General features: G+C 32.3%; 1 protein-coding gene across 1 annotated transcript; it reads right to left on the reverse strand.

The window, feature by feature from the left end:
* Positions 1-337: 337 nt before the first annotated feature.
* LOC131657957 (uncharacterized) lies at positions 338-3,983 on the reverse strand. Its single transcript, XM_058927299.1, has 3 exons — positions 2,966-3,983; positions 2,370-2,407; positions 338-520 (listed from the first exon to the last, which is right to left on the reverse strand). Exons 1-3 carry the CDS (start codon positions 3,981-3,983, stop codon positions 338-340), a joined length of 1,239 nt encoding a protein of 412 aa, XP_058783282.1.
* Positions 3,984-13,196: the final 9,213 nt, after the last annotated feature.

The following is a 13,196-nucleotide window of genomic DNA, read 5'->3' on the forward strand; positions in this document are numbered from 1 at the left end:
TTAACAGTTCACACATAAACATTGAAACTGGAACTCACAATTCAAACTACAATTCAAACTACAATTCAAACAGAACCAAACTCATCCATTCATTCATTCATTAAACAGATAAATTCAAAACTCATATTGAATACAATGGAACAATTACACCATATTGAATACAAGTATAACAACATATATATTGAAAACTCAAAATGTCATGAAACAATTAAAGCATATTGAATACAATGACAAACAACAACCATGACACTATTAGTGCAACACTTAACCAATAACTTTTGTTCCTTTCAAATTGCAGATTCTTCTTAGTTTTTTCAAGTTTATTTGAGCAAGAATCCTAAGCATACTCCTTCCCAAACTCCTTTATGAATTCCTTTCCAAAATCTTTCATGTAACCAATCATGTCTTCCCCTTTGTTGCAATCTACTACTAAGCTACTGTCAATTGTCTTAATTCCACATTTCCACTCGATTTCATCAAGCTCATAATCCCAAATAAAAAAATTGCAGCTAATCTCTGTCTGCATTAATTTAAGAACCAACGTAAACATGAATTTAGGGAAGAACGAAAAAATAAGAAACACCGTAACTCAATTTTCATACCTTTTTCCAATTCCTACATCTCCAAAATTTCCTCTTGGAATTTTTCGTTGTATTTGCAACCCCACATCTTCATGACCTGATTGCAACCATATCTAGGTATTTGTCTTCCATTCGAAGTACTGATTGAGGATAATTTGTTGTATGACATTTGCAATCCCTAATACGCATTTTCGCGCTAATTGGTTTGAACGTGAACGAAGAAGGTAGAAGATGAATTAGGTTACGAAGATAGAGAAGACGAATAGGGTTATGAAGAAAATGAATGGATGCTGCTGAGTACGAATGGTAACGTGAAGTCTTGAGCATTTGGTACATATGGCAATGAAAATTAAGATTGAGTCAACACCCACTTGCCATATCAGCTCCTCAAGTGAATTTGTTCACTAAAAGGTTTAAATCAAGAGAAACTTCATGTGACAAGGTTGTTTTTACAAAGAAAAATTACAGGGGAAAATCAAAAGACCCATATATGGCAAGGGTGAAATACCTATTAACCCCATTATTTTTTAATCAAAGAACCTAACTTTATGGATCCTTTGACAAGGGGACAGTTCTCTTTCTATTGCCAGCTAGTGAACAATTAAAATACCCAAAGGTGCTCTTAAAATTTGCTATGATTTAACTATAATTAAATAATATTTTTTTACTAATACTGTTAAATCATAATTACATAAGAATTTTATATGTTTTTCCAAGTTTGAAGTGTGTTTAAAATAAATTTTTTACACAAACTAAAAGTTTAGCACGACCCTATATTTAAATTGAGTCTGTGAAGCTATGTAACCAATTATATAAGAGAAGAGACGTGCTCAACACAACAATTAAAAACTATAAATGTATTTTAGCGTGGAGGCTATACAAATAAGCATACATATAAATTAGGATCTATAACATGTTGATTTTTCAGAATTATAGGAGTATTTAGACCTATGGAAAAAGTCTCTAGACAATGACAACGATAATTCTTTAAAATAGAGGAAAATAGAGACATGTGACAAACACGAGTTAACTTGTCATTCTTCATCAACTTAGATTTTGTATGCCTTCGGCCTCGTCAGATGATGAGAAGAGGGAATGCCAATGTTTTAAAACTCGTATAGGTGATCATTCTAGTTAAGATACCAGGTCATTGAATTATTAGTTAGACTAGTAGGTCACTAGTCGGACCACATGGTTGTTAATCCAATGTATTGAAAAATAAAAATATTTATTGACATAAAATTATGATTGTAAAATATTTATAAAAAAAAACTTCCATAAAATTTGAATAAATGTTCAATACACACACTAGAATCAAACTCAAGATTTAAAAAATTCAATGATAAATTATTTTTTAATAGGTGGTAACATAAAACTATTACTATATAGTCATCATTTCTTATCCAAAATCATATTAAATACAAGTATTAACATCAAAATAAAATAAAATAATGAGTCCTCTAAACCTTTAGCAAAATCACCCAAATCAAATGACAAATGTTAAATGTAAAGGAAAAATGTAACATTAAAATTGAATAACAATAATAATAATGCAAATAAAAGTAGTAAGTTCAACAAAAATAATGAAATTATATAACAAAAACTAGTTCTATAATAAGGAAGGAGATTGATTATGCATGAGAGTGAAGAGTGTGTGGTGGATTAATGGATAAGAGGTAGATTCTTAAGATTATGAAAGTTTCATATTTTGAATTGAGACACGAAGGAGGAGATGTTGTTGTTAAAGTACATGTGGATATATAACTTGTACTACAAGTTAACAAATACCTTTATCATGCAATCCACCATTGCTAAGTGCACACCAACTGTAGAGGAGCTTTTCACATTAGAAAATTAGTAACAGATTATAGTTATTTAGTTGAGATTTGTTAAAAACTAACTAACTAACTAACTAACTATATATATATATATATATATATATATATATATATATATATATATCAGAGCCGTCTCAAACTTTTGAGAGGCCCTGTGTAAGAAGTTGAAGTTATCATCAATTAAATTGTGAAATATTTTTAAGAGGCCCTACTTAAGCGTAAATTAGCATTGGAATATATAATCGGAGGCCCTTTTTGCCATAGCTTAAACATGAAAAAGTGTGAGGCCCTGTGCTGTAGGTCGCCTTGCACACCCTCAAAGACGGCCCTGATATATATATATATATATATATATATATATATATATATATATATATATATATATATATATATATATATATATTGATAAGCAACTCTTTGAATAAGAAGAGGAGTACTAGGGGTACTCCAACCCTTACAAGAGAAATCAAAAGATCAGAAAAACAAATATTCAGCTACTGGATCACAAACATAGATTGAGGTTTTTAAACCACTCATAAAAATTACATAGAATTCTATCCTTAGCACCTATAGCTAACCACCACCAAGAAAACCATAAAGTCTTAAGAAAGATTTCGTCGATGTCTAACTCTGCACTGTTAAATACTATATTATTTTTGTGATTCCAAATGCACCAACAGGCTGTCAACCACACGACTCCAGCCCTCTTGTTTGACATCGAACGCCCCAATTCTTCCACACTTTTTATCAAATGGCTGCTGCAATTCTCTACATATGGGATTTGTATGTCCAGCCAACCTTGAATCTTCAACCACAGCAACTTCAGTTTGGGGCAATATAACATAATATGAGCAATCTCCTCTTCGCCTTGACCACAAAAAGCGCAAGTCACCTCCTGCGGCTGGGTAATGATCCTTCTACGCATCAATTGTTTCCTCGTTGGAAGTCTATCCAAAATAAGGCGCCACCCGAATATTTTAATTTTAGACGGGCATCTAGAGCCCCATATAATTTTGAGAGCACATTTTTGACTATCCTCAAGATCAGCCTCCCCCTGAACCTGCATAAGCAATCTATAACAAGACTTCACAGTGAAAACTCTAGAATTTTCGAATGGCCACACAACCAAATCAATGATATTCTGCCTTGGCTGTATACCCAACAGCACCTGTACCAAGTCACTATACTCTCCAGTAGCCTCTAAACCCAACACCTCTTCACTTTGAATAATGTTCCAAGACCATACATTGTTGTTCCAATTTCCCATACTGCTAACAGTGTCGAATTTGTTTGAAATTTCAGCGTACAAACCTGGGAATTGATCTGCTAGAGCTCTGTTTCCCAACCATCTGGACTTCCAAAACAGCGTCTTGCCTCCATCCCCCAATTTTACTATAATTTTTTCCATTAATCCCATGGGATTTGCCCCAATCAACATAATATCTCTCCACCAGTTTGAATCTTTGGGATTGTAACCATAATCATCATGTAACCATAGCCGTGTGTTCAACTCCCCATATCTTTCTTGCATTAAGCCTTCCCAAATGGTTCCTTTTTCACTCATAAATCTTCAAATCCACTTTGATAGAAGAGCAGAATTGAATTTACCAACATCCTTTACACCCAAACCACCCTCCTCTCTATCTCTACAAATTCTATCCCAACTTATCCATGCCACCCCTTATTTGTCCGCCACACCCTGCCACAAAAATTTCCTTTGAATAGCCTTGATTTCCTACTTTTCAACGAGATAGCTTCATTCATACCATTTATCTCTACTTTTCAAGTTTTTCTTTTGATTTCATGATGATGAGAATCTCCGTGATGGTATCAGAGCTCTTTTAAGATCTTATACACATCACCATCCTTATCTTGTTCTCGTTTTCAACATTCACGATGGTTTGAGATGCTTATGTTGTTGTCAATGGTGCCAACAATGCTCCAACTCCGGTTGCTTCAGTCTAATATTCCCCTCAACAGCCTGGAAATGTGTATTATGTATATCCTTCAGATGGTCCATCTTCAATTTTGGTTACACTGATTCTAACTCATTCAAACACTTATGCATGGGCGAGATCCATGCGACGTACTTTTGGCGGGAAAAACAAGTTTGATTTGTGGATGGTGCCATATTGTACTGGTCGAGTTTGATCCGATTTTCGAGACTTGGAATCGCTGTAACATGTTTGTTCATTCCTGGATCATGAATTCAGTTGAAGAATCGATTGCACAGAGTATCATTTTCCTTGATAATGTCATTGATGTATGGAACTAGCTCAAAGAACAATTCTCACAAGGTGATTACAATTGTATGTCTGAGTTACAATGTGAAATTTTCGAACTGAAGCAAGATTCACGTTCTGCTTCTAAATTTTTTTACTGCTTTAAAAGTTCTTTGGGGATAGCTTGAAGCTTATCTCCCTGCAACTATATGTTCTTGTCCACATCGTTGGGTTTGCATCATAGGTCTGAGTAATGCTAAACATCGACATGAGATCACGTGTTAAATACAATTTATCACCGGTTTGAATAATTCATTCGATCTAGTTTTTCTTAGATTTTGTTGATGAATCTGTTACATAATCTCAACAAAATTTTCTCAATGGTAATTCAACATGAAAGGTAATTCAAGGTCCCATATTATGATGATTCCAAGATTCTAAACAAAGTTACAGATTATAGGAAATCATAGGGTAGAGGTTGCGGAAACAGATCTTCATTCATTCCTGGTAACAAGAAAGTCTGCACTCACTGTGGCAGGAATGGACACACAATCGATACATGCTATAGGAAGCATGGCTTTCATACAAACTTTGGTAAGAATACTGCAACAGAAAAATTCTCTTCACTTGAATTGAATGAAGGTAGGATGCTGATGATTCCAATACCTGCAAAGGAAATGACTTGTATACCTTCACAAAAGACCAATATGATCAGCTGGTGAACATGCTACCTTCATCAAGCTCATTTGGTAATCTTGGTGGTTCCTTTAGCAAAGTAAATATGATATCATATGCCAACCCATACATCACTTCAAGTATATCTAGAAACTCTCACTCTTTAAATCACTTGAATATTGGATCATGGATTGTGGAATCGTGTGCAAATGACCATGTTTGGTCCTCAATAAAATTCTTTGATTCATACAAGAAACCTCAATTAACATTAGATTACCTATTGCCTATTGGCCATATGGAAATAACAAGGTATTCAGGAACTATATCATTTTCACCAGGTTTCAATGCACAAGATGTGAGTTTTATGATTAAGTTTAACATGAATTTAATGTCAGTATCAAAATAGTGCTTTGATCTTGATTGTATAGTAATTTATAATAATGCCAAATATTTAATTTGGGAAAACATGAACTAGAAGATGATTGTTAAGTCTGTATCGGATACACACTAGGGCATGGAATGTGTCTTGGGCCATATCAGAATGGTAGAGATGCGTTAAGTCTCTATTGGATACACATTCATGCGAACGGTGAGATTTAAACCGTGTTAGAATTGCATAGATGTATTAAGTTTGTGTCGAAAACGTATTAGAGCACAAAAAATGCTTGCATCATATCGGAACCACATAAATGCGTTAAGTCCATGTTGGAAACATGTATGTGTGTATATATATATATATATATATATATATATATATATATATATATATATATATATATATATATATATATATATATATATATATATATATATATATATATATATATATATATATATATATATATATATATACTGAATTAATTAATTAAATAAAGTATTAAAGTTGAGGTTTTTTTTTTGTTACAAATAAAGGTTTATTTGATGAAAATAAATCTAGAATTTTGACTTGTAGTTTTTTTTAGTTTCATTATAAAAATGATAAATATCGATTATATTCAAATTATTTATATTTATAATTAAAAATGATATTATTAGTATTTAACAATATAAATTTATAATTAAGCGATAAATACTACTAATTTAAATCTATCGTATGAAATTAAACAATTAAAACAGTGGGTAAAGTCAATCCAAAAAAAGTGGGTAAATTGTATAATTAATCGTGATATATTTTTTGTAAAAAATAATCTATTAAATTGTAATTAGTAATTGCATTTATATTGCCGTTATAGAATGCGCATATTATTAGGGCACTTCGTGTGACGAAAAAAATCTATTAGGTTAGGGTTCATCACCTTGTGGAGGCGATCACCAATAAGATTTCCATTCAGGTACCTTAACTCCTTCAGTTTTTTCTTTTTTTCAATTTTTAATTACTCTGAATTTAGTTCACTGGTTGATGGACTTGAATTGATTAGTAGTTTCCTTGACTCTACGTTGATGCATAGCAAATATGTAAAACAACACTTGTTTAAGTTTTAGATCACAGAGAAAGTTTAGAGATTAGAAGAGATACTATTACTGAATGATTGTGTTCATTGAATATTAATTGATCACTAACATAGTAACAACTTCTACATGGCTAGTTTTATGTAGTTATTTCTTTTTCTTTCTATTGTCTTCTAATTTACGGTTATAACCTATGGTTGAAATTTTGTTAGTAGATTAAATAACTGAGTAGTTGAATTGAATCACAGAACTATGGCAGAGAAATCCAAAATGACTCTTGCGGATTACGCGAGGCCTTCGGAGATAGAAAGCTGCATTGTCCTTCCTCCGGTTGATGAAGATGTTAGTTTCGAGATAAAACCGTCTTTGATTTCTTTTATCAAGAAATTCTATCAGTTTGGTGGGTTACCCTCTGAAGACCCCAATATGCATCTACATTATTTTCTACTAATCTGTTCTACCACAAAACACGAAGGACTCTGCGAAGATGGTTTCAGATTGCGATTATTCCCTTTTTCTTTGAAGGATAACGCAGGTCGCTGGTTTTGGTCACTACCAGCCAGATCAATCACAACTTGGGACCAGCTTGTTACTAAGTTCTGGGCCAGGTACTTTCCTCCATCAAGATTGATGAAAATGAGAGATATAGAAACATTGGCAGCTTATGATTTGTTAGATGAGATGACCTCTACAGATTTCCAGCGGCAGCATGACAGGCCTGTGATGGAGAAGTTACTTGATGTTCAAGCAACTCATATAAACACTGAATTATTGAAGCAGGTCGAGGCCCTGACAAATAAGGTAGAAAGCCTAATGACATTGGTCCAAAATCAACAATCTCCACCTCCATTTCATATGAATGAGCATTTTAGAGAAGTTGATTATTTGAGCACTAATTTCCAATAAGGTAACTCTTTTGGGCTTCAGACTAAGGAGTTTGAGCACGAACACCTCTGATTATATTCATGTCCACTCGAACGATATGTGTTTGCAGTCAATTTACACAAGTGTCGTTTACTTTTATTTCCTTGTTTCTTTTATTTCCTTGTTTCAACACACCATCGATACTCATTGGATATGTCTCGAACACATCTGAAGGAGATTAAAGATGTGCGGAAACAACGATGCTCAATAAAAAATTAAAGAAAGATATTAAACTTTATGTCTTATGTTTTAGAGATTATCATTATGTGTTAGAATTTTTTGAAATGAAACAATAGCTAAATTTTGATGCACATATATTTATTTTTATTATCAATTTAAATACTTTATATATAACACATATAGTTTATTTAATTATGATAAATATATTGGAGAATTAATCGTACTTGACTTTTTTTTGTGAAAAATATTAGGATGGTATAATAGAGATATGGGCTGAGTCTAGACTTTGCTTTTTGCTTTAAAAATTCATATTTATTTTGAAAAATGAAGAATGATTCTAACCTATTACCTGTTTAATTTTAATTATAAGTATAACCTTTTTGAGAGAAAATTCTTATTTGAGTAAATTCTTATTTGAGTTCAATAGATTAGAAAAGTGGTGGATCATAAGAGGATCATGCTAGTGCTACGACACCTTTAAAATCCTGTCAACAATTCCTCTTTTTTCTCTCAATTTTGTTCGTTCCCTCTCAAAGGAATGGATATGGATCCTTTGTTGTTCAGTCTCTCCTGCCTCCTTTTCAGCACTATAATCATAACCATTAGATTTGTATTTTACTTCATTATCTTCTACTTAATTGTATTCATTCAATTTTTTTAGAGTTAAATATGTTTTTAATTCCTATAAATATACCTGCATTTTTTTAGTTCTTATAAAATTTTTCTTCAATGAATAATCCTTATAAAATTATTATGCATTTAGTTTTAGTCCCTATTGTCAAACCAATGTATATTTTAGAATAATTATTTTGCAGACATGTTCATAATGTTTTAAAAAGTTCCTGAAAAAAAAAAGAAACTCAAAATTTAATTTCTAAATTAAGATTTTCATTACTTTTATTATTATTTTTTGAAATTAGAAAAATTCATATTTAATTCTTCTCGTTTTAAAAAATTCTAAAATTTGGTAAATAAATATTTTACAGTATTCTAAACATATATAAATTAAATTATTCAAAAATTTAAAAATTAAAGGATAATTAAACAGTTTTTAAAATTTTAGAAAATAACATGGACTGGAATTGCATGCATAAAAATTTTAAAAGGACTATTTATTGAAGGAAAATTTTATAGAAACTAAAAATGCAGGGACACATGTTTATAGGGATTAAAAACGTATTTAACCCTTTTTTTAACCCTTGAATTTAAGGCAAAATGATAGCTGAATGAAAAAGGCAACAGAGGATCTTTATTCCAAAGGAATGAACCCTTCCTTATCTCTTAATTATGTTTCCTCCCTTCTCTCATAGTTTCATATGCTTTTAGTGGCGGTGCACCACAACATAATATACTGCTTCTTTTTTCTTTCTTTTTTTTATAAAAGCTTTGAGCTTAGAATACAAAATCAATGAGAATGAATCAAATATTCAACTCAACTAAGCTATCTTTGAACTTTAACATGGTATCAAGCTTTTTGATCCTACATTCTGCTACGCTTCTCACTACTCCTTCTCCTTTCTTTGTTAGTGTACCTTACTTCTCATCAATGGTGGAAGTTGATGACTCGTCACCCCTGTCCAAGAATTGCACGACTTCAACTGATGCACATGTAGCCTTTGGAGGCTCATATATTCATATTCTTCATTTGGATCGAAATTGTCCCTTAAACAGCAAGACAACAACTATCTATTGTAGAATCAATGGGTAGAATGTGAGATTTTATCGCATAAGCTCTTTAGTTATGTGAAGAGTCCCAAAACTCTGCCTATGCTCAAAACAGACAAATATCGTCTTCAAATCATCACCTCACTAGAATATGAGACTTGGATAGTGCAAGACCAACTCTGTTAACATCGCTACTTTCAACGATTTCTCAAACCGTGATTCCATGGTTTCTCTTTTGCAAATGGTGTAACACCCTAAACCCCACATATAATTTATCGAGAATTTAATTATAAAATACCAATCACTCAGGGTGTCACACACAACAAAACATAGCCAGCTTTGTAACACGGATTAAACAACACATTTAAAACATGTTATCACATGCTCGCATTCACTTAGGGTATCATCGAAGCGGGATCAACATCAAATCAATCGAATAAAATATTTCATTTCATAACATTTAGTCTCGTAACTTTCATAACATAAAAAAGAGGAGTTGTATTATTCTACTCTCAACAACTTTGAGATCTCAACAAAATATAAATAGTAAACATCAATTATTTCCCCAAGCACTACCATGATGTAGAACTGAGCGTTAGATTTCTAACGCTTCAAACGGGACGTCATTTGGACTTACGGATCAAAAATCATGGCCAAAATCGTCGGACAGTGCAACAAAGATCAAAACAAAAAAATTCTAAAAAATTTGGCCTACGAAAATCAATTGTCATAGGATAACAATGGATTGTCATCAACGATGCTTAGCTACTTCCAGACCCAAAAAACGCATTTAGAGACATGACAATCGATTGTCATTTAGTGACAATGGATTGTCACAATGTTATTTTCCAAAATTGCACTAATGCAATAAATTTTCATCCTGTGACAATCGATTGTCACTTTGTGTTTTTCCAAAACTTACAATTAAGTTCAGGTTACAAAATCACTTTTTCTTAAAATTTCTTCCAAACACTACCTTATATGACAACAACTTATTTACGAAAATATATCAGATTAATCCAAATTTCTACTAATATAACATCCTAAACACATTTATTACTTCATGGATTCATGAATCAACAACACATTACAACAATATCATTACGCTCATCATCTCTATATCACCATTAACACACTTAAGTTTACAAACCTTTAAACATTCATCAATGGCACATTTCCATACATATAAATCACATTTAAATCACAAACAATTAATTCCCCTACTATTATATTTATTCACCTTAAAACAATTCCCTTAATTCACTTTTACTCCCATGTCATTCACTTACTCACAAAAATCCAATATTGCCATTTTTTCTTTATTTTCTATTTTATTTAATTAATAAACTAAAATATTATTTTAATTAATAAAATAATTCTAAACACATCTACCAACTTCTAATTACTTTGGCACTTTCCTCTCAAGGTCAGACACCCTATCACACTTATTTATTTAAATTATTCAATTAAAATACTATTTATTCTAATTACTAAGATTCTAAATAATTTTTAAATAATTTCTATCAACTCCAACAAGTCACAACTTATTCTCTACGCCTTATCTATAGGACATTCACCTCTACCCTCTTATTTATCTAATTATTCACACACGATAATTAAATAAATCACATTTAAATCACAAAGAATTCACAAATAACTCAATTAAAAATTTAATAAAAACTAGGGTGTTACAAATGGTCCTATGAGGTGTGATACAAAGTCCACAAGCACTTCATAGCAATCATGAAAGAACGTGTGAGGTAATTTCACACTTCAACTCAAAACAACTAAGACGCTTAATCAGTGTGCAGGTGAATTTGTTCTTCGCATCAAAGCAATTTCATATTCCTTTCTTTCCGTAGGCGACTACATATCTGAACAAGATTAGATTCATGATATTCTTGACGAACTCCCTGAAGAGTACAATCAAGTTGTGATGCAAGTGTATGGTTGTCCTAAACCTCATAAAATATATGATGTTGAAGTCTTGTTTATGTTCAAGAAGCTCAACTTGATAAGTTTAGACAAGAGCTTTTGGTTTCCAATGTCTCTGCAAACCTTGCTCAATATGAACCTGCACCTAGTTATGGAGGTCAGGGTATGCATGGACATGGAGGAAATGAAAGTTTTAGAGGTCGTGAACGCTTTAGAGGAGAAAGCTCGGGGAATTGGCATATGTGTCAACTTTGTGGCAAGTATGGGCATGTTGTGCTTGAATGTTTGCACATGTATGATGAACATTTTGTACCTGCAGCAAGCACTGAAGGTGTTTGTGAAAATGCGCAAGTGAATGAAAGTCATACTCATAATGAGGCACCTGCCATACTTTTTAGTTCCAATGCTCCAAGTACAAATGTGGCCAACACAAATCTACAAATGTACATTGAGGAGTACTTCATGCCATGTGAGTTGGAGTCCTAAGTGTGGTTCGCTGATTTAGGTGCTTTACATTCCTTTATATTTTTTACTCTTTCATACATTATAAGTATGCATACTTAGGAAATGAAAGAGTCCAAATAGGGAATGGCCAAAGCCTTTCCATTATGCATGTTGGATCCCATAGTTTATTCCTCAGTTCTTAGTTAATACTAAGCTAGTTCTTAAACAAATCTTTAAAGTACCTCACTTAACTAGGAACTTGTTATTGGTTTCAAAAAATTTCAAAGAAAATTGTGTCATGTTTGAATTTCTTGCTAACAAGTGGTTTGTGAAATCTTAGGATTCTATCCAAGTTGTCCTTGAAGAATTCCATGATTATAATGGATATTATTGCTTTCCTCACATTCATTTGTTTCATTCATAAGTTTATGGCCTTGTTTCTCTTAGATTTAATAAATATAAGTCGAGCCATAAGTCAGCTCTAGCAGGTTGTACCTCTTATAACGTGTTATCTTTGTGGAATTATAGACTAGGTCGAGTAAACTTTCAAACTGTTTGACAAATACTCAATTTGAGTGATATTAAAGTTCATAATAAAGATTATATAGGAAAGCTCTTGATGTAAGCGACTTGGTAGGTTGGATCCTTTGGTGATCACCTTGTGTTTTTTGTGGTTTTTTGAATTAATCCAATTATTATTTGATTCAAAAAAAAGTTCATAATAAAGAGACACCACAAATTTTAAGTTCTTGTTGCTTAGGTAAAGCTCGCAAGATTCACTCCCATAGTTCCTCAAATGTCTATAGTGCTCCCTTTGACCATGTGTATACTGATATTTTGGGTCTTGCATCCTTTATGTCTAAAATTTATGTAAGTGGTATATTAGCTTTGTTGATGCTTGCACTAAGTAAATTTGGGCATAGTTCATTCAACTCAAATCAGATGTTATGACTGTTTTCAAATTATTTTATGCCTATTTCAGGTCTCAGTTCCAAACTAATGTCAAAGTTGTGCAATCTGACTTTGGTGGAGAGTACATACCTTTTACCAAACATCTCATTAACCTAGGCATAGTTCACATGCTTACTTGTCCACATATCTCTCATATAAATGGATCAATTGAAAGGAAACACAAGCAGATTGTTGAAATGGAACTCACTCTCTTATTAGGATCACAATTTTACCATGGCCACCTACATCATCAACATGTTTCACACTACAGGTTTATCTAATTTTACCTCAGCCTACTATGCCTTGCACAAGAATATACAAAGTTACAAGTC

Source organism: Vicia villosa, linkage group LG3 (genome assembly GCF_029867415.1).
Source record: "Vicia villosa cultivar HV-30 ecotype Madison, WI linkage group LG3, Vvil1.0, whole genome shotgun sequence".
Classification (NCBI taxonomy): Eukaryota; Viridiplantae; Streptophyta; class Magnoliopsida; order Fabales; family Fabaceae; genus Vicia; species Vicia villosa.